Source organism: Anas acuta, chromosome 28 (genome assembly GCF_963932015.1).
Source record: "Anas acuta chromosome 28, bAnaAcu1.1, whole genome shotgun sequence".
Lineage (NCBI taxonomy): Eukaryota > Metazoa > Chordata > Aves > Anseriformes > Anatidae > Anas > Anas acuta.
In genome coordinates this window covers 2,873,293-2,900,598 of record NC_089006.1, presented here as the reverse complement: position 1 = coordinate 2,900,598, position 27,306 = coordinate 2,873,293, and the positions used below count along the sequence as shown (strand labels likewise).

The 27,306-nt window shown below is 52.2% G+C and overlaps 5 protein-coding genes and 1 pseudogene across 10 annotated transcripts in view; 3 read left to right on the top strand and 3 right to left on the bottom strand.

Moving 5' to 3' along the window:
• NUP210L (nucleoporin 210 like) overlaps positions 1-19,117 on the top strand; it is a 30,336-nt gene extending 11,219 nt beyond the window's left edge. The window contains exons 18-40 of the mRNA XM_068662668.1: positions 570-658; positions 971-1,075; positions 1,681-1,782; positions 2,637-2,765; positions 2,967-3,094; positions 3,752-3,884; positions 4,343-4,405; positions 4,977-5,156; positions 5,751-5,831; positions 6,743-6,874; positions 7,275-7,433; positions 7,705-7,796; positions 8,522-8,696; positions 9,333-9,508; positions 9,764-9,984; positions 10,999-11,135; positions 11,753-11,879; positions 12,266-12,415; positions 12,531-12,781; positions 17,584-17,788; positions 17,885-17,989; positions 18,397-18,471; positions 18,743-19,117. Of these exons, the coding sequence (XP_068518769.1) occupies positions 570-658; positions 971-1,075; positions 1,681-1,782; positions 2,637-2,765; positions 2,967-3,094; positions 3,752-3,884; positions 4,343-4,405; positions 4,977-5,156; positions 5,751-5,831; positions 6,743-6,874; positions 7,275-7,433; positions 7,705-7,796; positions 8,522-8,696; positions 9,333-9,508; positions 9,764-9,984; positions 10,999-11,135; positions 11,753-11,879; positions 12,266-12,415; positions 12,531-12,781; positions 17,584-17,788; positions 17,885-17,989; positions 18,397-18,471; positions 18,743-18,810 (3,083 nt within the window). The 3' untranslated portion in view covers positions 18,811-19,117. The remainder of the gene's footprint in view (positions 1-569; positions 659-970; positions 1,076-1,680; positions 1,783-2,636; positions 2,766-2,966; positions 3,095-3,751; positions 3,885-4,342; positions 4,406-4,976; positions 5,157-5,750; positions 5,832-6,742; positions 6,875-7,274; positions 7,434-7,704; positions 7,797-8,521; positions 8,697-9,332; positions 9,509-9,763; positions 9,985-10,998; positions 11,136-11,752; positions 11,880-12,265; positions 12,416-12,530; positions 12,782-17,583; positions 17,789-17,884; positions 17,990-18,396; positions 18,472-18,742) is intronic.
• Positions 15,516-17,528, bottom strand: LOC137845412 (ciliary-associated calcium-binding coiled-coil protein 1 pseudogene; annotated as a pseudogene).
• Positions 19,114-20,266, bottom strand: RPS27 (ribosomal protein S27). The gene is made up of 4 exons (XM_068662667.1): positions 20,123-20,266; positions 19,785-19,893; positions 19,559-19,669; positions 19,114-19,336 (listed from the first exon to the last, which is right to left on the bottom strand). The coding sequence occupies exons 1-4, from the start codon at positions 20,126-20,128 to the stop codon at positions 19,308-19,310; spliced, it is 255 nt and encodes an 84-aa protein (XP_068518768.1). The 5' UTR covers positions 20,129-20,266; the 3' UTR covers positions 19,114-19,307.
• RAB13 (RAB13, member RAS oncogene family) lies at positions 20,266-22,783 on the top strand. Its single transcript, XM_068662664.1, has 8 exons — positions 20,266-20,559; positions 21,629-21,689; positions 21,771-21,831; positions 21,927-22,004; positions 22,100-22,189; positions 22,278-22,343; positions 22,446-22,496; positions 22,595-22,783. Exons 1-8 carry the CDS (start codon positions 20,436-20,438, stop codon positions 22,676-22,678), a joined length of 615 nt encoding a protein of 204 aa, XP_068518765.1. The 5' UTR covers positions 20,266-20,435; the 3' UTR covers positions 22,679-22,783.
• Positions 22,784-23,296: 513 nt separating this feature from the next.
• Positions 23,297-25,072, top strand: JTB (jumping translocation breakpoint). The gene is made up of 5 exons (XM_068662665.1): positions 23,297-23,417; positions 23,537-23,580; positions 24,295-24,380; positions 24,498-24,577; positions 24,672-25,072. The coding sequence occupies exons 1-5, from the start codon at positions 23,350-23,352 to the stop codon at positions 24,826-24,828; spliced, it is 435 nt and encodes a 144-aa protein (XP_068518766.1). The 5' UTR covers positions 23,297-23,349; the 3' UTR covers positions 24,829-25,072.
• A 113-nt stretch (positions 25,073-25,185) lies between these two features.
• CREB3L4 (cAMP responsive element binding protein 3 like 4) lies at positions 25,186-27,242 on the bottom strand. Of its 6 annotated transcripts, none has more exons than XM_068662658.1 (9): positions 27,110-27,242; positions 26,819-27,022; positions 26,641-26,714; positions 26,469-26,555; positions 26,277-26,386; positions 26,117-26,185; positions 25,944-26,028; positions 25,722-25,818; positions 25,186-25,659 (listed from the first exon to the last, which is right to left on the bottom strand). In XM_068662658.1, the coding sequence occupies exons 2-9, from the start codon at positions 26,922-26,924 to the stop codon at positions 25,208-25,210; spliced, it is 1,080 nt and encodes a 359-aa protein (XP_068518759.1). In that variant the 5' UTR covers positions 26,925-27,022; positions 27,110-27,242; the 3' UTR covers positions 25,186-25,207. The 6 variants fall into 6 exon arrangements, with proteins under 6 accessions (XP_068518759.1, XP_068518763.1, XP_068518760.1 ...); XM_068662662.1 differs by having other exon boundaries at positions 25,186-25,631; XM_068662659.1 differs by having other exon boundaries at positions 26,277-26,383.
• Between the last annotated feature and the right edge of the window lie 64 nt (positions 27,243-27,306).

Below are 27,306 nucleotides of genomic sequence, written 5' to 3'. Positions count from 1 at the left end.
AAACTCATAGTGCAGTTGTGAAATACTCTCTCAGAGTTGTGGCCCATCTGTAGCGTGGACGGTGTAGCAACAATACTTAGGAACTGCATGGTTGTTTTTTGTTATCTCCTTAACACTGTGATTACAAACAGGTATCTTTCAGAGGCACCAAAACAGGTGTTCTCTGTAAAGCCCAAAACTGAAGTATTTCTTGGGATTAGCTTTTAGTGAACACGTTGTCATCGTAAGTCTTCCATTCCTGGGAGTTCAGTCTGTTTCCCTTGACAACAAATATTCTGTCTCAGCAAATCAGTAACACCTACTTGCAGAGCTTTTCTAGTATATTCATGTCCTAATAGCAGGGTAATTGATACATTTCAGACTGATATTGTGGTAGGTTGTATTGTGTGTTTGTAAATGTGAAGAGAAGGACTGGTGAAAGAACAATTCAAGTAAATACCACAGAATAAAATTACTTTATCCTGATGTTTAAAATCGTTTCTCAGGAAATCGGTGAAATTTTAAAAATCTTCAAAATTCTGATTATTTCTTACGTCCTGATGTGTGTGTTTTGCATCTGTTGCTTGCAGGACATCAGCTTCTAGAAGTGCACCAAATTAAAGGTACTGTTTATGTTGGAGTCAGCTTTGTGAACTACGCATTACAAGGTGGCCCAAAAGTGAGTAATGAGGAGCTTTTCTGGTGGGCAGAAGAGGGGTTGCTTGCCTTTCCCCCGATCTTTCTTTCATTTGATGGCAAAATATCCTTGACAGTCAAGGGTAATGGAGTAACAATTCATTTTCAGTTCTCAATACCGACCTTTGTGCTTTCACAGGGAGGGTTTATTTCAGTGTGTAGTTATGTGGGGGAAATGCTCATTTGCTATCTGCAATCATCGTTTCCTTTCTGTACAAGAGAAGGAAGAAAGTGGTGCTTTTGTAACCTGAGCAATACTGATGTAATAGCTTTCTGATCGTGTTTGCATTCCTAGGAAGTGTCTAACCTGCTTACCTCTGCTTCTGTGGAGCTTTTATTGGTAGAGGATGTGACTGTCGTGCCAGATAATGCCACTATATATAATCATCCTGCTGTAAAGGTAAGAACCTTGCTCACAGCTTATTTTGTGCCTTCTCATTCCTTGATGATTTGGGTAGCCTTTTACTGAAGCATCAAGAGATGCTTCCCACTGGTTTTGGAAGGCAGAAAGGACCTATCTGCGTAAACTCATGAACCCATTTCACTTTGGTGAAGCAATTTTCCCTTTATTATTCCAAGTGGTATTTGATGCTAAGTGTAATTTATGTGCTGTGGTGGAATCACACCACTGCTAACTCAGTGATGTGTTATTTGTTGTTTGAGAGGAAAAACTTATTGTCATCAGGTTTCAGACATCTGCCTTTCTACGTTGGTATTTTAATCTGCGAAGAAATGGTGACCCTGTGTGATTGGCTAGATTGTTTTGGTGATGTCCTCATTCAGGGGCTGATTGCTCAGGGTTTCATTCTGCTCTTTATTCAATTCTTTCTTGAGCAGAATCTCTGCTGGTAGCTTAAAAATAAATAAAAATAAAAATAAAAAATAAAAAAGACCTCAGATTTTATAGCTCAAAGTCTGTAGTGATCTCCCCTTTTCTTAACAAAACTTAAAACAGTCGAGGATTAAGGGCTTAGATCTTTCATGTGATTTTGTTTTCATTGACAGGAGCTATTTGACCTAGTGGAAGGATCTGGATACTTTCTGGTCAACAGCAGTGAGGGTGGAATAGTAAACATGAAGTATCGGGAGGCGGAAAGTGCCATTGAGGTAATTATAGTTGAGATGTTATGCGCTAGAGAAGCCTGGGTTGAGAATTTTAAAGGGAGGTTCATCCTCTGGAAAAAGGAAGAAATAACCTTTTTTTTTTTTTTTTTTTTTTTCTCTTTTCCTTTCCTCTGTCTCAGTCATTGTTGTTCTTGGAGCTGGTTACATATATTCCGTTTCTGTGTCCCAGGCCACTTCATCTTAAGCAACTATGTAATTCAGGCCAAATATTTGCTTCAAAGAGCATTAACTTAAGGGGAATCCTGTTATTTATTAAATAGGCCATGTTAGTTGTGCATAGATAATCACTATTTATATTCTTTACTCATGGCTTACATCCTGGTTAGACTGAGATTTTCATTTTATCTAGTTCCTTATCAAAATTCCTTCCTACAGATTTCTGCACTGCTATATCCTCCAGCAATATCTGCAGTACAGCTTGGCATTCATGACCCAAAGGGCATGAGTTAGTAGCTGAGTCAGAAATCAAACCTTTGTCAGGTTTTATTTGAGACAGAAATCTAATCTCACTGCCAGAGAAGAAACACTCTGAACTTTTGACTGCTGCATAGTTTTGAAGTGGAAGCCAGATGTGTTAGGGCATTTAAAATTATGCAGGACAATGCACTTCTCCGTTTGTTCCAGGAAAGAATCCTGTGGTGAATTACACTGACTGAACCCAGTGAAGTCTTTCTTATGCACCAAATCAGCATAACTGAGTACCAATGAGCAACGTGGTTGATTTGAGCAGTGCCTTTGAGCAGAATCCCTCATTTTTGTCAATCTATATTCTCTGTAATAGACATACAAATATCTTCTTCAGTTACTGTGGTTGTGCCTGTTTGCTTTTGTTATAGGTCACCCCTCTGCAGCCTGGATCTTTAAGCCTGGAAATTTATGATCTCTGTTTGGCATTGTTGGAACCGGTTACTGCCTATCTGCACGTGTCTGACATGTATGAAGTGGAAGTGGATCTCACTGATAAGGTGATACAAACTTGGAGAAGCTCAAAAGTTTCTAAGACCTGATGCGGTAGGATATAATTCCCCTGCCCACAGGGAGGAGGCAGCACCAGGAGATGCATCTTAGGATCGAGCATCCAGAGCAGAGCATAGATGTAGAGGCCTTAAGAAAGAGTGTAGGAATCCCTCTCTTCCTTTCCCCTTTGCTTTTTCTTTTTAATCTAGCTTGAGATTGGCAAATCTGTCGTTGTTACTGTTCAAGTCCTGGGTTTTCAGCGACTTCCCTTGCAGAGTAAATACTTCAAGTACATGAAGCTGACGCTGCAAGCAGCATCACCTATTGTTACACTTGCGTAAGTATTACAACTGGTGGGTTGGAACATTCTTAAGTGCTGATAATATTCACCTTGTATTGAAAAACAGAACCAATAATTACAGAAGAACTGTTTACAACCCTCTAGCTGTTTGCTGGCTTTGCATAAACGTTGATGGAGTGCATGGAAGGTGTCAGGACTGTAACTGCCAGTTTTAGCAATTGATTCTCAGGATAATTTCCACTTACCTTTCTGTAAAAAGTAAATTAATGTATGCGTATCTTTTGTGGCAGGCTGGGTGATTTAACTCATATTTGCAAAGCTCTTGAGATTTGTGGTTGCAGATGACAAAATGTTCTGCAAGATGTTTTGTCATCTCTACTGCCTGTGTTTCTGTGTCACCGCGTGAGTGTATTAAATATCTGAAAGAGTCTGAAATACCTCTGCGTTACTTTACACCTGGTAGCTCTGGATATAAACTTTTCTTTTGAGGGAGGAATTGATTCCTGCACATTTACTGTATTTATTGTGTAGTGTTTTGCCACTCAGAGCTCTATGCGTTCTATCTCTATGACTATGGATAACTCAAAGTAAAAACCTCGATGTTATAGTAGTCACACTCTGTTCCTGCCTGAGTTACCTCTTAGTTATAATACAGGAAATGAAAAGAGAAGTCATGCTAAATTGTCTTCATAGGCAAATGGAAGAAGTGGGAGAATATTCTGAACTGCACGTACTTCAGGCTGTTGCTGTAGGCCAGACTACTTTGGTAGCTACAGCCTGGGACAAGATGGGAAGAAGAATTACTTCTGCTCCTCGGAAAGTTGAGGTAAGAATGCATAGCTTTGAAATCTGCTCACTTTGAATGTTTCTGACCCACTGTAGAATCCTTGTATTCAAAGTTCTTTAGGAAAAAAAAAAAAAAAGCCTGCTTGTATGATGATGTTCTAAAGCCTTGATGTTCTCTGACTCCTAAATTCTTGTAAAAAAGGATCCTTATAAATCTCATTAGTAATCATTGGTACCATTTCTGTATTTTGGCAGTGTCTGTTTTTCTCCTAGCCCCTTTATTCAAAAGGAAGAATCCACTTCTCTTACTAGAAATCTCTGTACACAATAATACATTTCTCAGAAGTATGTCCTAAGATCTACTTAGACATGCTCATGTGATAATTCAACACTAACAGTCCTAGTATTCTGTCTAGTGACATGTTTTTTCCCCACAAAAACAAACAAACAAACAAAATGTATAACATTTTAAAGTAGAATGTTCTTCCCTTATACCAGGTCTTTCCTCCATTTAAACTGATTCCAAAGAAAATTACTCTTATTCCACACAACATGGTGCAAGTGAGTATTATTTCTTCTGAGCAAATGATAATTTTTTGCTTCCTTTCCCCCTCAGTATTGGTGCGCTTAATGTTGGTGAAAAGAGCTTGATTAAACTAGGAGTAAAGGCTCTGAATCCTATTACCAGTCTTATTCCCAAATCCTGGCTTGTGGTAATCCGGTGGTGGCCAGACCTCTCTTTATCAGCAGTTAAGTGGATCAAGGTAGACAGTAAATTCTAGAGCCCTTCTGTGTTGGCTTTTATAATGAGCTTCGTTGATCCAGCTAGCTGCTTCTGGCATGTGTGTCCTGAAGCAGGAGAGCTGAGTCGCTGCAGGCACAGCAAGCGTGGTCCTGAAGCTTGGCCACTTCTGTGACTGGTCTGCTTGGCCAGCCTAAAGGACATGTGAAGGTGGGTTTCCACATGGAATGCTGATAGTTTGAAGTGAAGTGGCTATAGCATGTTCAGGTGGGGGGGAAAGAACAGGCAACTAGAGATAGAAATTAGTGAGTCTAGATGCTGTGGTTTAGAGAATTAGCGTGTGTTTGTTTTCTCAGTGAACATCTTGTGTATTATTTAAATACACTTCAGGTGATGTCAGAAGGTGGTCCCCAGCCGCAGTCCAGCATCCACTTCTCTGTCACTAACTCCTCTGTTGCTGAGGTTAACCAGCTTGGACAAGTCACAGCAAGAACAGTAGGAACAACCACGATACAGGGCGCTATTCGGGTGGTTAGTGAAGACACAGGAGGAGTTACTGTTTTTTCACAGGTATCTTTCCATTATATTCCTCAATCTTTCTTCCTTTCCCTTTTTCTTAGAAAGACTGGTAATGGTTTCTCAGGCGTTTTAATTACGTTGGTTGCTCTGATATGGAAAATCTGACCTTGGAAAAAACTTCCACTAATATTTGTAGTGTGGCAGTAAAAGGAAGAGGCTAACTTCTTTCCTATTGTAAACAAAAGACGAGGCCACCACAAGTTAGATGGGAAGCTTTCTCTGGGCATTTTTTTTTTTTTGCTTTCTGGCGCCCCCAGTGGGATATTGTTAAAGGCGCTGGTTAGTCCATGAGACAAGCCAACAGGAGTTAAAGATCTTTAAAGGACATCTTAATGTGTCAGGGTTGTCAGCAGTTACCACCACTGGAGAGTTGACAGTTTCTGTAGATGACAAGGCAGCATGGCGATCTTACTGCCCACTTGGAGGCACTGCGAGATGTGCGAGCTGAACCTTCCCTGCCTGGCAAAGAAGTTAAGCCCTTAACCAGATATGGACAGTTTGTTTCAGGGGTCAAGCTACAGGCCACTTGCAGGCTGCTCAGGTCAGTTCGATGTCTCAAAGCTTAATTGTTTTTTTCTTTTGCAGGATCAAGTGGAATTAGAAGTAGTTCAGTTAAAAGCAGTAAGAATTCACGTACCTGCTACAAGACTTATAACAGGCACCGAGGTACGTATTGTAGCTGATACTGGAAACTTCTGTTGGCCAAAAGTTGAGGGGGATTCTTATCCTAATAGATAGGTCTAAACCCTGAAGTAGGTGTTGATTTGAGTGCAGGAATCAATAAAAAGAATGTCAGTGTTCTAGTTTGGTAAGCCTAATGTGCTAAAGAAAAGTAGCACAACTAGATTAAAGAGAAGCAACAGCCTTGTCCGGATGTTTGGGCTGGTTGTTTACCTACTGCAAGGAATTCAAGTCTTGTAATCAGCTACAGCTCTGCACTTAACCGAAGTTATGATCTGGGAAACAACTGTGTGTGAGGTCAACAGAGCTGGGGCTAGTGAGGAGGAGCTTAGAGTGCCGAGTCACAGATGCCTGAAGGAGTGGTTTTAGTTGTGTTTTAGCTCTCAAATGCAGGGTATGTACTTTCTGAAATTCCTTTTTCAGAAATGTGGAGGGCTGTCACGTGCTTTGGGTGCTTTAAAAATGAATGAGAAAGATTCTGAAGGGAGATTTTGGCAGTCAGTAAGGAATACATTTTCAAAAAGTGAATTTCTTAGCTGCTACAGAATATCTGGATATGTTCAGATAGAAAACATTGTTTAGAGGCAGCTTGCCCTCCCCCTCCCCCCCCGTTTCCCTGGAGATACAAGGGCTGGTTTCAGATCTTGAAATATATATTCAGCAGATTCTTGGTGGGAAGAGGGTGTGATCCATTGAGGTTAGTGTTTTAAGCAAGGGACCGGAGGGCTTGTGTTGTGTTTTAAAGGACTGCAGAGAATATACTACTGATAATAAATTCCTGGAGTGTGTGTCATACATGATTCCCCTTCCATTCCCAATTTTAGGGGGGTTGTGTTCAATTTCTAATGGCATAGCTGACCTCACATTTCTATGGTGACAGTATTCTTCCTTTCCAGATGCCAGTCTTTGTCGTGGGGCTGAACAACGTGCTGACTCCATTTTCCTTCAGTAATGCTAACCCAGAACTGAGATTTCAGTGGTCAGTGAGCAAAAGAGATGTTCTAGACCTTCTTCCTCGACACACGAAGGTATGGAGAAAGCCACAAGAATGGGTTTAAGATCTGGTGCTGTTGCTGAATGCATCAGAAGATTTTTCAGAACATTTCACGTACAACTTTTGAACTTGTAGTAATGTCACTGTAATTTGTTTTTTTATTTTACCTATTACGTATGTGTGGTCCAGATTGAGCTGGTTGAGGCTGTGCCATTAGAAACTTCTGTATGTCCTATGAAAAGCAGCTAAGTCTGAACAGTTGAACTCGCATCTGTGATAAGAGATCTCGTCATTAGGAACAGAATCTAAAGCAAAAGCAATCTTTTCTGTTTTTACACATCTCCTTTTTCATTTTGTAATCTCTGTACTAAAACTAGCCCTTTAGTCTAAAGACTGGATGATATGTGTTGACATCTGTGCCCTCTCTCTAACAGGTTTCCATCCAGCTCCAGTCAGACAATAATGTTGCCATGGTTGTGCACACAAAATCAGCAGGTAGAACCAGTATTAAGGTGATGGTGCGGTGTCTGAATGCATCTGCTGGGCAGTTTGAAGGAAACGTGACTGAACTATCAGATGAAGTGCAAATCCTGGTAAGTATTGCTGGTGCAGTTTGTTGTAGAAGCAGGTGTATTTTGAGAGGAAGAAACCTGTGGGCAGTATGCATGAACAGATGCATCAATAAAAGGTTCCTTTGGGGTGTACACATTGGGCGTAGCTGCACAGAGAGGTTTACACCTCCTTTTGTTTGTTTTTTTCTGATGACCAAGAGTGGTTTTCCTTCACTGTTAACTTCCAGCTGTCATTAATCCATTTTAAAAAACAACAGCTCTATTTTATAATTTCTTTTTGTTCTGCCTGTAGGTATTTGATAAGCTGTCGCTATTCTCTCCCTCGTTTTCCACTGAGCAAATTTTAATGTCCACGAATTCTCAACTCAAGCTGTACACAAACAGGTAGACAAAGGAAAATCCAGGCTGCAGAGACAGCTTACAACGTGTTTCACTCCTTTCAGTGCATAAAGCTGCCTGTTAGCTTATTTTTCCCGTCCCAAGATATTCAGCAGAGATTTGCGTACTTCCTGCTACAAGAATGAGAATTTGAGGCATGCTCAGTTTCAAGTTACTGTCTAAAAAGACTGTATTAAGTGCAGTTCACCACAGAGCAGAAAATGGTAGTCAGATTTTAAAGGGATAGCGCTGTACGGGTGAAACATTGCCCACTGGCATTGACAGACAGGGCAACGTGATTAATCTGAGAAAATGAACTCCTGTGTACCTACAAAAACAGATCTTGGGGCTCAGGCAGTGTCTGCTTATACAGATTTTTGTTTTTTGCTGGTAGGTTTACACTGTATGTTTCTGGAGGCTTCTGGGTTACTCCACAGCCTGCAGATGTATTTTGGAGTGACTGCAGAGCAGGGCTGCATCTCCCCCTTACACGCAGTCAGACAAATCTCTTCCAGAGTAACGTGCCTTCGTGGTGCTCAGGCTGTCAGCACGAAGCTGAAGTGCACATTTAATGCCATCCCCGATCTCCTGCTATTGTTGAACCTGCCAGTCAGTAATTTAGTGTGATATTGAACTAGAAGAACTTAGATACGTTTCTTGTTGCTTTAGTGAAACAAACTCCCAGCCTATCCAAGTCTAACAGTCCTTTTTCACTTTTGTTCTTGGCTAAGGGAAGGGGCTGCATTTGTGAGCTTTCAGATCTTGCAGTGTTACCCCAACTCTTCTGTCCTCGAGGAGCACGACCAAGGTGTCCTGAGAGCTGGACCCATCACAGGCATCGCAGTGTTGGAAGTGACTTCTCTAGAGCTCTTTGGAGTCAATCAGACAATCATAACGGGCATCCAGGTAAGATTTCAGGCATAAACCAGTGTTTTTGTATGGAAGCAACTAGTAGCAGCACTTTATTTCTCAATCCACTGAAAACAAATCGATAGAGAGAGACTGTGTTTTGTGATTCTTTTCATCAGTGCCATTGTGTCTTAGGTGTAAAAGGAAAGATTGAATTTTCAACCCTGTAAATGGGTCAGGGTTCTTACTCAGATCTTAGTATACCAGTCTGTAGAATGGAAAAAGATGTTAATATATCTCACACTGAAGAATTATTTGTTGTATGGAAAGCCTCACAGCAGTATAAAATGTTTTGTTTGCAGCTTCCTTACGTTTATTTGAAGCTATACCAACCTGCTTGACATAAATCCATTGTGTGCTTTATCAGTTTGGGAGCAACTGTAGGTCCTTTGACAGGACTTTTCCAAGACAAATCCAAGAGCTTCAGAAAATGATGCTCTGGCTGAGGAGATGGCTGTCATCCCTCTGAGTCAGGAGCAGTCATAGAAGAGTAAGACAGAAAGAGAGTGTGCTGTGCTGCAGGCAATCACATTACATGTTGAAAAAGTACCATGACAGCAAACAGTAAGCTACAAAGGACTCTCCAAGGGACAAATACCAAAACTTAGCTTGACTTTGATTTTTTTTTTCCAGGTTGCACCCATTTCCTATTTAAGGATAAATATTAGTCCCAAAATCTACACAGCTGGTGGCTTGTCCTTGGCTACATTTCCCCTGGGGATGTCCTTTACCATTACAGTTGAGTTCTACAACAGCATTGGGGAGAAGTTCCATGCCCAGAACGCCCAGCTGCACTTATCTGTGAACAGGTACAGTCTTGGGAGCACTGGCACGTGGTAGGTACACGAGAACTCAGATGACCACTCTTATATCAGAAAAAATAACAGAAATGTCAAGTTTCATCTTAAACCTGACATACATTTGAAAACAGCTGTCCAAAACTGGGAGCTGTTCAATGAGTCACTGATACCGTAGTAACGTGTGGGTTTCCATACCGGAAACACGCAGCTTTAGATGGATGTAATTTATCACTTTCCCCTTACTTAGGAAATCTTTCTTTTCAGAGATGACTTGCTACTCATTAGACCTGCAAATAAGAATCACACATACAATGCTCAGGCTGTGAACAGAGGAGTGACGCTCTTGACTGTGCAGGACGAGAGGCACCCAGGCGTGGCTGACTACATCCCAGTGCCTGTGGAACCCGCCATCAAGCCAGATCTCTCAAAGCCTGTGGCAGTAGGAGATGTAATCTGTTTCAGCTCACCCCTTGTAAACCAAGAAGGTTTGTACGCGTTTTTCTGTAGCCTCTGACCGGGCTGTTAAGCAGGTAGACTTGTCATGTGGTCTCAGTTGATTTCAGAAGCTGAGCAAAACCAGGCTGACTGTATTTTCATGGGAGAACTCTAAAAATTGTGAAACCTTGAAACTGTTTCAGGATGGGGTGCCTCGCCTGAGAATGGGAATGGAGCTGGTGCTCTGGGATGGTAGCAGGCGTCCACGTGCACAGAAATTCCTGAGCCTTAGGCTCCATGCCTCCGTGACTCCTATTCATAGGAAGGCTCACTTTGTTACCTTTTCAGAGTTCAAGTGCGGGCCCAATTTTATTGTCTTTTACACTGACACAAAAAAGAGCATTTTTCCCTCATTTTCCCCAACTTCAGAGCGGCTGTTTCATAGCTATTCAAGAGGACAGGCTGCTCAGGGGAATTTACTGGTACTTAAACAAAGCATTCCTTAACTGCATTAAAAGACTCCGTGCATAATGGAGTGACAGTCCTGCCTCTACAGTTTTATTACTGACTAATCAGAGCTACATGGTAAATTAAGTCTTTGATAGTATTTTTAGAATAAAAGGTAACCGGGGGGCCTCCCAGGGAATGCAAAAAATGTTCTCCCCATTCTCTGCAATCTCAGTTGAGCATTCTCTTTACTTGCTGAACCCCAAAATTAACCGTCTGGTTTATGGTCCCAATTTACTCGAGTAAATATGATTTATGAGCTCTCTGTCCTGGAGAATAAGCAGATGCTATTTCAGTGCATTTCCCTGGGAAATGCAGGGAAGGGCTTCACCCGGGATATGTTAACATTCAAGAAGATTCATTGTAGGAGGCCTAAAAAGAGAAGACCTGTGTGTTTCAGCATGCTATAGGAACTCTCTAATCATGCATGGGAAAAGATACGTGATGTTTATCGCCAGGGTGTTAAATGAATCCTCCTCATCGGAGGCCCCTCGGTGGTCTCCCACCCTTTTCAGTAGACACCATTCAGCAGAACCCAGCTTGTACCTCGTTTATAGGTGCCTCAGGGATGTGGCGTATTTCCCCCAGTGATATGCTGGACATAGACAGCGTGAGCGGAGCAGCGTTAGTGAGGAACACAGGAACAGCTACGATCTACCACGATATCCCAGGCACAGGGAAAACATACGGAGAGGTATTTGTCACAGCACAAGGGGAGAAGACCAGCTTGCCGCTGTGTACCAGGACTGGATATTTATTTATCACAGAATCACAGAATTTCTAGGTTGGAAGAGACCTCAAGATCATTGAGTCCAACCTCTGACCTAACACTAACAGTCCCCACTAAACCATATCCCTAAGCTCTACATCTAAATGTCTTTTAAAGACTTCCATGGATGGTGACTCCACAAAAGAAAACCAATGTCAGCTTTTTTCTCTGAATGCTTTGCTTCTCAGTACGCTCAGTCCATACGTAGGTAGGCGGTGTTAGCACAGGGATTGAAATCCTCACAGCAGAGGGGTGCAGAGCCTTTACTCTGACTTGCCTGCTGATGGCTTGCAGCTCACTTCCTAGGTGTGAACAAAAAATGTTTGCAAGTGAAGGGCCAGTTCAAAATGAAACGGGGAGGGCTTGGTTCTCATTCACATTACAGTGCTCTTGTTAGTGTAAATGAGACTAAGCTTTAATGACAATTATCCAGTTAAGCAAGTTTTGTAGAACAGCAGAAGAAAAATGAAGCAGTAAATTTCCCTGCCGTCTGTATGAATCAATGTTTTGGGCACAGAAGTGCACTTTTCTTAATATTACAGGTAGTTGTCAACGGTTCTTCAAATCTAAGTTTCCAGATTGGTCAAAAAAACTATTTAACAAATGCTCCTGATTCTTCTGCATTCCACGTTCCCGTCACCACAAGCAGTGGAAGAGAAACCCTCAGAGGTAAAGACCCGTGTTTGTAAATTCCTCTTTCCTGGTTCATGCTGACCTTTTCTGCAGTAAAACGTTTACACTATGGACACGAAAATGTTCTTAGTCCATAGCAGTAGGAGCTGAATCACAATTTATTTTAGTCATCTATGTGCTTTAGCAAAACAGTGGGTTTTTAGTCTTTGAAACACCGAATTGCATGAACTACAACCCGCTCGCAGTAAGTACAAGACTATGGACTACTGGTGGGAAGTAAGTTTCTGCTTAGGAAACGTGAATGACAACCACAGGCTGACAGCCAGGCCGCTCAGTGTGTTAGGGAGCATTGCGTCTTGTTTTGCTGAAGGGTCATCCACTGGAAAGAAGCTCACCGACTTGTTTCTGCTCTTCTCCTTTAGGCCCCTGCAGCCCGACTCAGCTCAGCGCGATCACAAATCGGCTTCGGCCGGAGTCTTACTTGACATGTGGAGTTGGGTTCAACAACACCGTGCTGGACGTTTCAGCTGGGGAGGTCTTCCTCGTGCAGTCAGGATTCAACATCCAAGAAGGTAGGCGTGACCTTTTACCTCTTCATGCTTTGGGTTTCATTCTGGTGATATTTCTTCCATTTCAAACGCAAGCTCTGATTTGTTTATTCTGTTTTGAATCCTGTCTTGAATTCAGGTCTTTATGCCTGTGTGATCACAGCTAAACCCCAGCCCAATGAAGTCCTCCTGGCTCTGAGCTTGGCTGATGCTTCTGTATACGTGACCGTTTCTCACAGCAGTGACGAGAGGAAGGGGGACGTGCAAGAAATCCTTGTTCCTTTCCTCCCTGCCTTCTACCTCTACCAGTCAGAATTGGTTTTTAGTATCACACAGCTAACTGGTGTGCTACAAGTGCTGGGAGTTGAAAAAGTATTAGAGAAGCTGGAGGTACGTGAAATGCTTCTTTTTTTGTCCCCATTGCTGGGAAGGGAAATAAACCCCTCTAGAAGGGTGTTGGGAGAAATGTGGGCTTGAATATACCAAGTTCCTTCTGAGCAATTGAAGGGAATGACGACACGGACTCCAAGATAGTTGAGAACTGGAGACTGGTTGTATGGGGTGATTGTGCAATTTTTCCTCCACCCCACAGCCGTGTAGAGAAGTGAGGCAACAAAGCATCACCCTCACTACCGTGACTCCCTGTTCCATGACTGCGTAGAACGTCAGTATGTGCAGTCACACAGCATTCAGGAGCCCTGCTCCCTTTCATCTTCAAGCATCTCTGTCTGTCCCAAAAGGTTCAGCCCAGTTCTCTGGCTCTAAGCATGATGCCTCCGGAGCATTCCCCCTTTTTTTGTTTCTACAAGCCAAATCGTGCGCATCGAGCGATTAATCATTTTTTGCAAACATTGCAACAGGCACGGTGCAACTATTATAATTGCAGCAAACGCAATGAGCAAAATAAGCACCCCTTTTCCATCTTTTCCAGTCAGCTTCTTCTTAGGAAAGCTGTTTTCCATCTTTTATAAACTTTCATCCTCCGGCAGTGTCGTGCAGGAAGGCACTGCTTGAAAAGCTTTTCTTTTGCTAGAGGATAATTACTAGCTGTTCACGATCTCATTATAAAATTCTGGAGGACACCAGGATTTTACCATGCAGATGCTAAAAAGCATCAATACTACACCTTATGCAGGAAAAACCATAGTGTTTTTTCTATCCCTTTTCCCCTGGAAAATCCTTGCTTGTCTGGGAGACAAGGCAGAATGTAACATCCTTCTTCTTTTCTACATCTGCCTGATTTAAATTGAAAGCTTTGTAGGGTAGAACCCATTAAGAACTACGTTTAGTATGTGTATTTAAAAAAACTGTGTCACATCAGTAGTGAAACAAAAAATCAAAGATTATTATGCCTCAACTGTAGGTCCCTGAAATGATGGTGTAATTATTTTTAGAGACAACCATAGCAGTAACTCAGCATGACACGGGAGACTTTAAAAACAGCAAGCCTGATCTAAACCAACAGAAAAGCCAGGAATACAGGCTGGAGACTGTTCTTAATGCACCATATTTTGTTCCTACCCATCCACCCAAAGCATGATGTTTTGCATTTCATATTAACATTCTGAAGACATGAAAGGATTCTTCAATTTGATGTTCATGTGCTGTGTCAGAGCATGTACTCTGACTGCTTGGACAGATGTCATGTCCAACTTTTGCTCATCTTCCCGCCTTCAGTTTATTCTCCTTAACTATCCCCCCGCTCATTTCAAAAAAATAAGAAATCCCTGGGGCTGTTTTTATTGGTAGCATTATTTCAGCAGGAAGATAGCTACGAATATTATTGGTCAGCAGGAAGAGAGCTACAAGTATGGTTTATGGGATTTGAACTCCACCTTGGATTTCTCTTATGTACGAAGAGCGACTGCTCACAAATCATTGCAGTAATACTTGATGTTCACATACAACTTCTCATCTTCAAAGCACTTCAAAATTTCCCAGAAATTCCTCAAAATACAGGAGAGGGAGGGAGAGATAAGGACAAAAGCCTTTTTTTAGCATTGGTCCTAACATAAATAAATCATCATTATTCCTTTTCTGCTTTGTCACGTAGGAAGAATGTTGTAGTCATCAGATTTGACTGAAGTGCTAAATTGACAATAATGTTTTCAGCAAAAAATTTAAGAAATACTCCTCCCCTTCCATACAGACAGTTCTCTTCAGAAGTTATATTCAGAAGTTGAGTTCAAAACCAGGGAAACTTGTGACATTAGCATAATGCTCTGGGAAATTAATTTATGTATCAAAATAAAGGTCCTTTTGATTGTAGAAAGTTTTCATGACAAAAAAAGTCATATTTCAAAGCAATAAAACATTGCAGAACATAACCATGAATCTTACAAATTTTAAAGGATTTTTTTTTAGGATAAACCAATAATTCCTGATGAGTTACCTCACCCTTCAAATTGGAATAGTTGGCTTTTATAGCAGAAAGGAAGCTCTTATGAACTTGTTGGCCCGTGTTGGATAGGAAAATTAAGAAATCTTTTAGTGACTTGCTATAGAGCTTACTTCTGATCATGTAATGGGAAGAATCTTTCTCAACACGTGAGACCAACTAAAATTTTCTGCCCACTTAACATCTCAAACAACTGCTTTACAGGAGTCCACTGCCCACACATCTGACATGTACTTTAAAGAGTACTTCCAGGCTATTGGCACTCAAGTGCAGCTACTGAATATTGTCTTTTAATTCTGGGAGCTCTTTCTGATGAACAACGTGCAGGCAATGTCCCCTTCTGGCTGTGCTCTTAGCTCTGAGCACACCCAGGGAGCTCACCCATGCAAGACCTTTTAGGCAAACAATTTCAGGTGACTGACATTTTTGCCTGGATGTGTCAGGCTGGCAAACGTTTTTCATTATCACCATAAAAATGTGGGTGAAGTGAAACAAAACCTAACATTTTACTTAACGAGAAACAAATACAAAATTGTGATGAATAAAATAACTCTGTTTCTTAAATATTCACTTAAACATGCAATCCAGCCCTTACACTTGAAAGCAGGACTTATTTTTAACATGCTTTCTAAGGCAAAGAGTTCTGTAACACAGCAATTTATAATTATTTTCCAAATAATTTACTATTTTGAAACACAGACGTTAAACAAGTTCTTCTGATGTCAATTATTATGTAGTTAGATTCCTCTTGTTGTGTTTACAACATTTCTATAATGTCTGACAAAATATGGAATGATGTTAGCATACAGAGGAATAGGGAATACATTTTCAGATGAAACCTTACACATATTCCAGAAAAAAATCCATGGAAATCAAAAGGAAATCTTTCTGGGAATACTGTATAAGTACATACTTTCCTTTTATGCAGTTTTAGTATGGTGGAAATAAAGAAGTGTAATATATGAAATTAGTTTAAAGGCTTAGAAAAAAATTAAAGTGAAATAACATACATGTTATTAATGAATAACTATAGAAAAAGCTGTATAATTACGTGTTAATTAAATTCTCTCCTTATTGTATCTGCAATACCTCAAAATTACATTTCCTTTCTGTGTATTCTTCTAGCAAAATATCCTTTCTTATCTGGTTATTTAGGACTTTTTAATTTTTCTGTTCTCGAAGTACAAGCTTCTTCTTGCATTTGCAGCTTTTCATTTATCTCTGCCTCAAGGTTGGCAATAATTTCATTTGGGATTCCACCCACTGCAGACTTCTGATCTTCAACAGTGAAAGCAGCCACAGCACCTGCCTCAAGGGGCTCTGCCTCTGGACAGGGTTCTTCCAGGTGACCTCGATCAGATCCCTTGGGTTCCATCTCTGGAGCTATTGGCAATAGTATCAGTGATGCACAGCTCTCTGAAGGCACACCTTCTTCCAGTAAAGGAGGGAAGGGGGTAACTGCAGGTGGGGCAAGTTCAGTCACACACTTATTGCTTATCACAAATTCTCTAGGACTGTGGAAGAGATGTTCATACAATTTATAGGGTTTAAATAAGCTGATACTCAAGTACTCAATGATTGCTTTGGCTTGCTCCATGCTGAAGACATCCATGTCACCACTTCTTTCTGAATCAGTTTCTCCTATTCCAGCCATTGCTTCTCCAAGATCCTTTATTTTATCTCTTAAGGTCATATATTTGTCATGGAGATTCTCCAACATGAAGTTCAGTAGAATCCTGAGAGCTGCACAAGACTGAAGTTCTTTTCTTTAGCCCACCAAAGTCTGGCAGTATAATAATCTAAGAAAATATCTTCCTTCAAGGATATCTTTAATTGTTTAAAATTCAGGAATTCCTCCAGCCTTTTTTGAACTCCTTCTACATTTTCTTCTGACAAAGCAGTCATTTGGGAAGGGGAAAGAAATGTCTGATGAATAATCTTCCGGCCACCTCCTGCATCCTGATCCTGGTCTTCTGCCCCGGTGGGCTGCCAGCCTCCACCTCCGCCATGGTGCCTGGGCTCGGCGTCACCATTGTGCAGGGAACGGGGCAGGCCCCAAATCTCCTCCTGTGCGGCCCTGGGGCCTGTTCTCACCCTGCTGGGCACCTCGTAGTCATAACCTCAGTGGTGGCCACATCCCTCCTGGGTGCTGCCTCCCCCACTTGTTCCCACATCGCATACAGCTGAGGCTGTTGAGGGGACCCCTTTTTTTTGCAAAAACTTCTATAGTAGCTTTTTCTTAAACAGCTCATATCTTATACCCCTTTTTATTATCAGTTGCGTTAATAATTTCACTCCAGCTTCTTCTGCTGCTGCAAGCTCGGCTCCCACAGTGAACGCCCAGCCGCTCACCGGCCCTTCAGGCCACGTCTTCTGGGGTCAAAGCTGGGGTCTGGCTGCGAGCTTCGTGCAGCTGGGTGCCCTCTGGGTGCTCGTGCAGCACTGCTCTGCCCCGGTCACACCGGGGGCACTATGTGAAGGGATCGAGGCCCCCAGTTTGCTGCGGAACCGGAGCCCCCCAGTGTCGGGCAGTGCCGAGCAGCTGGGCCAGCTGCAGCACGCCAGCAGCTCCAGCTGATCGCTGGTCACCCAGGGGTAACCCGGTGGGGCCACTGGGGAGCAATTGCGGGCTGGGTGCTGTGCTCAGGGGGTTGCGTGGGGTGGGTCTGCATCACCCACACGGCCGTGACTCCGTGTTCCATGACTGCGTAGACCATCAGTGTATCAGTCACACGCCATTTGGTCACACTGCTGCCTTTCATCTTCATGCCTCTCTGTCTGTCTGTCCCCAAAGGTTCAGCCCAGCTCTCCGGCTCTAACCGTGATGCCTCCGGAGCGTTCTCTCAGCGTGCCCGGGCTTGTCTCCTACGTGGTCAGCGTGGTCAACTTCACCTCTCTCCAGCAGATGCCAGCACCAGCCTTCGTCACCGTGTCTTGTGCTCTCACCGGCCAAAGGGCAGTGGCAGCAGTGAGAGCAATCAGCAGGGACTGTGCGCCCGGTGAGCACCGTTAGGGGAAGGGAAGCTTCTCCTGGGAAGCTGGTGCAAGCCAGGAGCTGCCCGTGTGTGGCACTCACCCTGTCCTTCACACCGCAGGTCAGTGCAGAGACGTGGGAATTCATCACCAGCTAGCGAGCTCTTACCACGTCCTTCTCTTCACTCTCTTTGCTGTTTCGGCACTGACAGCTGCTATGTTCCTGGGTAAGTGATTTGTAACTCGAGAGGTCACACCTAGATGAAGCAGAGATGCGTGCTTCCCTCACTGTGATTTAGGGCCAGTTCCACATCCCTGCCTTTCACAGCACAGCACTCTTCAGGAGCTTTAGGAAACCGAAGTCATTCTAGAAAAGATGCAACTGCAATTGTTTCTCTTGAGCAGTCCTCCCTTCAGTCACTGGGGATCTGAACCTCAGCCAGAGGCAGGAGGCAACAAGGAAGGAAACCTTCCACTTGTGACTGCAGCCCCTGCAGCTGCAGGCGGTGTAACATGGTAGAATCCAGGAGGATGGGGGGGAAGCAGCACTTTGAGGAAGAGCTGCCAGAATTGCGGGAAAATTGCATGTCCTCGAGGGGGCTCAGAATCTAACCAGGGTGCTGGTTCTGTGCAGCCTACAACGCGTTCCTGACCAGGCTGCAAACGGTGCCTGTTGTGTACGTGCCTACCACCGCTGTGCCTCACACAGGTAAGAAAAGTTTGTTTTTTCTTATTTTGGCAGTTTCTAGTCCTATTTCCCACACGCATGCCAGGCTGGCATCCTGGGTTCACAGCGCAGTGCAGCTCGGTGAGTTCATCACCGCTTTACACGCAAACACCCCCAAAATTCACCACTGAGGGGGAACTCCAAAAACAACACGGGGCCTTTGGAGGGGTCTGGAGAACATCCCCTCCTCTGTGAAGCGCCGGGAACACTGCAATTCTGAACGCAGCCTCCCTTTGTTTCCTTTTTTTTGCAGGATATTCCTATCCTGGCAGCTCCCAGCATGAAAGGACTCAGCTGGGGCTCTGGAGCGTGCGGAGGTGAATCCTTACCAGGGAGATCCCCACTGCAAGCAGGGATGGGTTGTTTCCAACCTGAATGAAAGGAATTGTTTAATTCACCCTGTTTTCTGCTGATCTGAGCCTCAGATGTTAAGTACCCGTGCTCTCCTGACATTTAACTGCACGGTGAGGGCCAGGCCAGGTTAGCTTTTGGGATTAACGGCAGGCCCACCAGCCACGTTCCCTCTCATGTGCTCTGTAACTGCTCATAACCCCCGTTCTTTACCAGTCCCAGTTCAAATCAATGTTCAAGACAGCAAACGCATTAAAGGCAGACCAGTTGGTGTGTATTTTATCCAAAATTTATTGAAGCAAGATGGGCGGGGCTACAGGGACAGCATGACAGTCACATTCCTGGCTGGCCTTCCCGGGCAGTGCGCTCAGGTCACACCTTGGCGTCTCGTTCTGTGGTCACCTCTCCTCCCGGCGAGCTGCGGGGCCATCCGTGCGCCGTGTCCCAGCCTCCCCAGCTCCCCCCGCTCAGTGCTGCTTCCGCCTGAAGGAGCATCCTGGGGGCAGAGCAGAGCGGTGAGAGCCGGGAGCTTCTGAAACCCCTCAAACCAACACCCACACTGTGCTTCTTGCCAGAAATTTCCCCATTTCACCACAGAAACACACCTCCCCCCTCCTCTATCACCGAAAAAAAAGCCCTGTAAGGCCCAAGCCGTTTTTTAACCCAGCAATTAACCGTTCCGTGCCGCCCCCCCGGGGCTCGGCGCCCCCCCACGCACCTTCTGTGAGCCTCGCCTTGCCGCCGGTGGGCTGGCACAGCACGGTGGAGCAGCCGACACACAGCACGACGGTCTGCGCGTGGCTGAACACCGTGGTGATCTTGTAGCACCCTGCGGGCAGAGCACGGGGAGGGAGCGGCGTTAGGGCGCGGGGCGGCACCGGGAGGGAACCGGGCCCGGCGCCCCCCCCCCCCCCCCCCCGCCGCCCCCTCCCCCAGGCGCCTACCGGGGCACTTGACGTCCATGAAGTAGGAGTTGGGGCTCTGCACCAGGCGCTTCTTCTTGTGCTTCCTCTTCTCCTCCTCGGGGGACGGGTGCAGCAGGTCCTTGGCCAGCTGCGGGCGGGAACAGCCGCGCTCAGCCCCGCCGCCACCGGGCCCCGCCGCCCCCCGCCGCCATCTTGCGCCCCCGCTGCCGAGGAGATGGCGGCGGCCGCGGCTCCCCCCGGCCCTCCCCGCTCCTCCCCTCCTTCCCCGGCCTCCCCCAGCCCCGCGGAGCCCGGTCCCGGCCCCTCAGCCCGCGGCGGGGCGGCGAGGCCCGGTGCCGGGGGCGCGGCGCACTCACGGGCATGGTGGCGTGCGGGCGGCCGCGGCCGGAAAGGGGCCAAACCGGAAGCGAGCCCCGCTATATCCGCCGCGGGGTTCCCCGCACGGGCGGAAGCGAGGCGCGGCGCCATCTTGGGAAGGGCGCTGGGCAGGCGTGGTGGCGGCCATCTTGGGAAGGGCAAGGCGAGCCTCCCTGCACAAGGGGCGGGGCAGAGAGACGAGGAGGGCGTGGCTACAGGGGATGGGGGCGTGGCCTCTGTTAGCCCCGCCCCTCCGTGCCGGGCCGGGCCCCGTGGCGGGCGGGGGGCAGAGCGGCCCGGCGGGCGGGGGCCATGGCCAAGGCGTACGACCACCTCTACAAACTGCTGCTCATCGGCGACAGCGGCGTGGGCAAGACCTGCCTCATCATCCGCTTCGCCGAGGACAACTTCACCAGCACATACATCTCCACCATCGGTGCGTCCCCGCCGCCACCGGGCCCCCCCGCGCCCCCCCCACCGGGACCGGGCCCCCTGGAACCCCCGTACCGGGACCGGGTCCCCTGCACCCCGCCTTAACGGGACCGGCCCCCCTAAAACTCCCCCACCGGGACCGGCCCCCCCTGGAGCCCCCGTACCGGGACCGCCCCCCCCCTCACCCCCAAAACTTCCCCACCGGGACCGGACCTCCCCCTCCCCCTACACCCCCCCAACACCGGGACCCCCCCCCCCCGCCCCGCCCCGGCCCCCCCCCGCCGCTCTTTGCCTCGCCCGATCCGGATCAGATCCGGCCCGCGGCGTTTTGCAATCCCGGAGCGGCCCCGGACCCCCCCCCCCCTCCGGGAGCTGGGAGCGGGGCTGAGCCCCGGGGGGGCCTCCGCGGGGCCTCCGCTGCGGGGAACGGCACCGGGACAGCGGAGAGCTGCGGGGGGCTCCGGGACCCCCCGGGACCGGGTCCCGGCCACCCCCGGGGGCCCGCGGCAGAACCGCTGGGGGGGGGGGCGCTGATGGCGGCCGTGTCCCGGGCCAGAACCCGAGGCCCCCCCCCCCTCCTCCTCCTCCTCCTCCTCCTTCTCCTCTTCCTCCCGGCCCTGCCTTCAAAGCCATTTCCTGAGCCGGCGGCAGCTGCCCCGTCCCGCCAGCAACTCCCCAAACTCCATAAAAACTGAATAAAAACTCCTCCAACTCCATCAAAACTCCACCAACTCCGGCTGCCGGCCGCTGGCACCCGCACCCACAAACCGGGCCGAGCACCGGGGGGGCAGCAGCGTGGGCGCTGGGGGGGCTGGGGGAGGCAGCCCCACTGGGGGGGCTCCTGGCAGCCTGTGGGGTTGGGTTAACCCCCAGCCCCCCGGTGCTGGGGGTGCTGTGATGCCGTCCCATGGGAATGCCTCGTCCCAACCCTGGGGGGCTTGGGGGTGCCCCCCCCGCCCGCTCCCACCCGGCTTTGCCCCCACCTCCCCCCCCCCCGGGGCTGTTCGTGGCCGGGCAGCTCCTCGCCCCCCAGCCGGGTCCCCGCTCCCACCGGCCTCCCCTTCCCCTCCCAGGCATCGACTTCAAAATCCGGACAGTGGAAATCGATGGGAAGAAGATCAAGCTGCAGGTCTGGTGAGTTGGGGGGCGCGGGGGCACCCCCCCGGCCCTCAGCACCGCCAGGACACCCTCACACCCCCCTCTGCTCCCTCGCAGGGACACGGCGGGGCAGGAGCGCTTCAAAACCATCACGACAGCCTATTACCGCGGGGCCGTGGTACGGCGGGGGGGACGTGGGGGGGACCCCGGGGGACTGGGGCAGCCCCCGGGTGGTGTCGGGTCCCTGCCCCGCTGACCGCGCCGTCCTCGCAGGGCATCATCCTGGTGTACGACATCACGGATGAGAAATCCTTCGAGAACATCCAGAACTGGATGAAGAGCATCAAGGAGGTGGGGGCACGGTGGGGACGGGGCTGTGAAGGGGGTGGGTGGGTGGGTGGGTGGGTGAAGCTGCCACGTTCTCTGTCCCCCCCCCCCCCCCCCAGAATGCATCTGCTGGTGTCGAGCGGCTCCTCATCGGCAACAAGTGCGACATGGAGAGCAAGCGCAAAGTGCAGCGGGACGCCGCCGAGAAGGTAGGGTGGGGGCAGAGCCCCCCCGGCCGTGGGGCAGGGCAGTGGGGCCGTGTCCCCCCTTCCCACGTGGCGTCCCCTCGTCCTCCAGCTGGCCAAGGAGCACGGGATCCGCTTCTTCGAGACCAGCGCCAAGTCCAGCGTGAACGTGGAGGAGGTGAGAGGCGCGGGGGGGGCCGCTGCCCCCCATGGTGGGGGTGGTGTCGGGGGGTCCCCGTGCCGGGGGCAGCCCCCGCTGACCCCCCCCCCCTCCCCATAGGCCTTCAGCACGCTGGCGCGGGACATCCTGCAGAAATCAACCCGAAAAGCGGTGAGTGGGCTGGGGGTGGGGGGCTGAGCTGGGGGCGCCCCCTTCCAGCCCCCCCTGACCCCGTGTCCCCCCTCCAACCCCTCCCCATACTCTTGCAGGTCCCGAGCACCGCCACCACGGCCGGCTCGCTGCCGGAGCCCAGCGCCCCGCGGCGGGGCAGCTCCCGGTGCCGGCTGCTGTAGGGCCGCCACCGCCCCGGGGCAGCGCGGGCGCCTCTCCGGGAGCCGGGGGGGGGCTGCAGCGGGGGCGACCCCGCACCAGGTGCCATAAACCCGGCCTGTGCCTTGCCCCCGGCTCCGCTCCGTGTCTGGGGGACGGGGACGGGGGGGGGAAAGGGGGGAGCCGGGGGGGGGGGGGACGCGGACACGTGTGGGCGCGCCGGCGGGCCGGGAAGCCCCGCCCCTTGGTGCTAAGCCCCGCCCCCTTTGAGCTAAGCCCCGCCCCCGGATGGAGGCCACGCCCCTTCGGGGAACGCCGCGCCCCATTGGCACCAAGCCGCGCTGCTCGGACCGAGGCCACGCCCATCCGCGCTAAGCCACGCCCCCTTGTGCCGAGCCCGCGCCCCTTGGCGCCGAGCCGCATTCCTGGGCTCGAGGCCACGCCCATTGGTCCGAAGCCACGCCCCCTCCGCGCGAAGCCACGCCCCTCGCAGAGCCGCACCCAAAACCCCGCCCTGCGCTGAGGCCACGCCCCCTCAGCCCCGAGCCACGCCTCCCGCAGGAGGCCACGCCCCCTACATGAGAGAAGCCCCGCCCCCTTGTTAGCCCCGCCCCCTTCGTGCCCCCGCCCCGCTCCCGGCACCCCCCGCGCCCCGCGATGGCGGCTCGGTGCCGGTGCCGGTCCCGGTAGCGCCATGGGCCCGGGGTGGCCGCGGGGCTGGGCGCTGCTGGCGGCGCTGGGAGCGCTGGGGCTCGGCCTGCGGTGAGCGGGGGCTGGGGGGGGGCACCGGGACCGGTACCGGTACCGGTACCGGTACCGGGGGGGGGATCCGGTCAGGCTCCGGGCCCGGCCCTGACGCTCCCCCCGCGCTCTCCCCGCAGGGCGGCGGCGGCGGCGGTGGCGGTGGGCGAGGAGCGGCGATCGGGTGGGTGCGGGGCGGGGATGGGAACCGGCACCGGGACCGGGCCTGGGGCTTGGGGCTGGAACCGGAGGCTGGGGACCGGGACCAGGGGCTGGGACTGGAACTGGGCCCGGGGGCTGGGGTCCGGGGCTTGGGACCGGGACCGGGGCACGGGGCTGGGGACGAGGCTGGGGCTGGAACCGGGACCAGGGCTGGGACCGGGGCTTGGGACTGGAACCGGGACTGGGGAATGGGGCTGGGACCAGAGGATCGGGACCGGGACCAGGGGCTAGAACCGGGACTGCGACCGGGGGATGGGGGCTGGGACCGGTGGACCGGGTCTGGGGGCTGGAGACTGGGGCTGGGACCGGGACCAGGACAGGGACCAGGACTTGGGACCGGGACTGGGGGATGGGGACTGGGACTAGGGCCTGGAACCGGGACAGGGGGATGGGGCTGGGACCAGAGGACCGGGACCAGGGGCTAGAACGGGAACTGCAACCAGGGGATGGGGACCGGGGCTTGGGGCCGGGGCTGGGACCAGTGGACTGGGACCGGGGGCTGGGGATGAGGCTGGGGCTGGAACTGGGACTGGGGTTTGGGAGCGGGGCTGGGACCAGGACTCAGGGCCGGGACCAGAGGAGAACTGGCACCAGGACTGGAACCGGGGCTCGGGGCTGAGGACCGGGACCGGTCCCGGTTCCCGACCCCTGCTCAGCACCCACACCGTGCCCGCAGCGAGCTCCACGCCGAGCACACCGTGCTGGCAGCTGGAGGACTTCGTGGTGGCGCAGGAGTGCGGCCGCTGCTCCAGCTTCCAGGCGGTGAGTGACCCCCGAGGGGCTGCCCCACCCCCCCCGGTACCGGTACCGGCACCGTCCCCATCCCCGTGCCCCCCGCCCGGCCTCACGGCTCCTCGCCCCGACCCCTCTCTCTTGCAGAAGACGGTCCCGGAGTGCGGCCCCACCGGCTTCGTGGAGCGCATCAGCTGCGCCGCCTCCAAGCGGGACGAGTTCAAGAGGTGGGCGAGGGGCCGGGGGGGCTGCGTTGGGGCCGTTCCCCCCCCCCCTCCTCCTCCTTTTATTTTTTTCTCCTTTTTCTTCCCCTCCCCGCAGCTGCCGCTCGGCGGTGCTGGAGGCTCACGTCTTCTGGAGGTTCGTGGGCACCATGATGTGCGTGGCGGCCGTGTTCGCGGTGCTGGTGGTGTGCCGGCAGCGCGTGCTGGACAGGAAGGCGCTGGAGAAGGTCCGCAAGCAAATCGAGTCCATCTAGCGCCCGCGGGGCACCGGGCACGGCGGCGGCACCCACACCGAGGGGACTTGGCTCCGTTCCCGAAACAACCAGGAGGAGGAGGAGGAGGAGGAGGAGGAGGAGGAAGGAGCGCCCACGGCCCCCCCGCCCCGCTCTGCCGTGCCCCCGTGGATGCTGCGGGTGCCCCGTGGGGTCCCGGTGGCGATTTGGGCTGCACGGGGAGCCCGGTGCCCTGGGGGCGTGCAATAAAGCCCGGTCGTTATCACCCCGGTGCTGCCGGTGTTTGTCCTCCTGGGTCTGGGCCGTGCCCCCCGGTCCTGCCCCGCTGCCCCCCGGGGGTGCCCCCTTCCTCGCTGACCCCCCCCAGCCACGTTTGGGTGCAGAGCGGGCGTGGGTTTATTCACCAGGAGCTGCCTGCGAGCACGGAGCTCCCCTCCCTGCGCTGTGCGTGGGGGGCACCCAGAGCCCCTGCCTGGGGCATGGTGGGGGGGGGGGGGCCCGACTGCCCCCCCCGGTCCCAGGGTGGCTCCCAGCCCCCAGAGCGGGGCCGTTCCCCGCTGGCTGTCACATCTCGTCCCCGTGCGCCTGTTTTGCTGCCACCGCTGCGTCCCGCGGCCACGGCTGAGCCCTCGGATCCCCTGGGGGAGCCCGGCCTGAGGAGTTGGTGCCCGGCTCCGTGCCGGGGGGGGGCAGCCTGTCCTCCTGCCCCCCCTTGGCACCGTTCTCCGCTGCCACCCCCGGCTCTTCCAGCTGCCACCACGTCCCGGGGGCTTCTCCAGCCGGTGCCGGTGGCTCCACGCGGGTCAGGATGTGCCTGGAGATCACTGCGGGGACGGGGAGCACCGGGCAGGGCTGGGGGCAGCTGCTGCCGCCCCCCCCCCGGAATCCCGCAGCCCCCCCCAGCTCCCTGTTACCTCCTGTGGGCTGGGGGGGGTCCCGGTGGCCCCCCCGGCCCCAGCAGAAGGGGCTGTAGCTGGGGAAGAGGATGAGCACCAGGGAGAAGAGCAGGATCTGGGGGGGGGGGAGGACACAGGAGTGGGGTTATGGCACCGGGAGGTGTGCGGGGGGGGGGCACTGCCCCCGGGGGGGGGATGAGCCCCTTTTTTTTGGGGGGGGGGGGGTATGCATGTGGGTACCAGGACACAGGTGCTGGTCTGGGCGGCTTTGTTGGACGTCTGCTTGATGAGAGCCTGCAGCGCCTGCAGCTGGCTCAGCAGGGACCTGGGGGGGGGACGAGGTGGGGGGGGGGGAAATGGGGGGGGGGGTCCAGGCGTTGTCCTGCACCCCCCCGGGGGTCCCCATCGCTCACCAGTTGCGCTGCTCCAGCTCCCGAACCTTCCTGTGCAGCTCCTGGTTCTGCGCCGAGCACGAGGCCGCCCTGCGCGGGGAGGGGTGGGGGTGCTGAAGGGCCCCCCCCAGAGGAAGGAGGGGGTGGGGGGCACCCCGGGGGGGTCCCTGCCGGCTCCCACCTGCTCTCCAGCCCGTCCAGGTATTCCTTCCTCCTGCGGCGGCTGTCCTGCGCCGACTGCTTGTTGCGGATTTTCCTCCGCACCTTCTTCAGGACGCGCTCCTCAGCCTGCTGCGGCCGGGGGGGGGTGAGCTGGGCCCCCCACCTTGCCCCCCCCCCCCCCCAACTCGGGACCCCCCCTCCCCAAACCCACCTTGGTGAGGGGCAGGGAGCCGGGCAGCGTCACCCCCTCCTGCGCCAGCAGCCGCTGCTCCTCCTCCGACAGCAGCAGGACCGGGGGGCTGCGGGGAGAAATGGGGGGGGGGCGAGGGGGGGGAATTGGGGTGCACAGTGCTGGGGGGGGGGGCAGCAGAGCCGGGACTCACCGTGGGGGGGGGCAGGGTGGGCAGCGCGGTGATGATGCAGGACTCGGGGGGCAGCAGCGCGGGGGGCAGCCAGTCTGGGGGGGGGTGGGGGGGTGATGCTCTGCCCTGCGGGATGCGGCCCCCCCCGGGCTGAGCCCCCCCCCCCCAGGATAAAGCCCCCCCCCCCAGCCCCACTGACCCAGCTGGATGGTGACCCCGCTGTGTGCGGGGGTCCCGGCGGTGCAGACCACCTCGTAGACGGTGTTGGGGGCGGGGGGGGGCCTCCTCCGGCTGCTCCCCCCCATCCCCCCGGGGGGGGGTCCTGGGGGGGTCGGGGGGGGGGCCGCACACCTCGTCCGGGGCCACGGGCCGGGCCCAGCGGCTCCTCGGGCTGGGTCCTGTCCTGCGGCCGGGGGGGGGGGACACGGTGGGGACCGTGGGGGTGGCACCTCCCGGTGTGCCCCCCCCCCCAAACCCCAGCCCCACTCACGGTGTCCGGGAGGGGCCCCCAGCCCCCAAAGGGGGGCAGGAAGGGGTCGGATCCCAGGCACAGCTCGTCCGGATCCATCGGGGGGGGCTCGGGGGGGTCCGTCCCGGTCCGTCTGTCCCCGGTCCCGTCCCGGTCCCGGTCCCGCCCCCTCCAGGATCTCGGATCCTGGCCGAGCCCCTCCCAGCCCCTCCCCAACC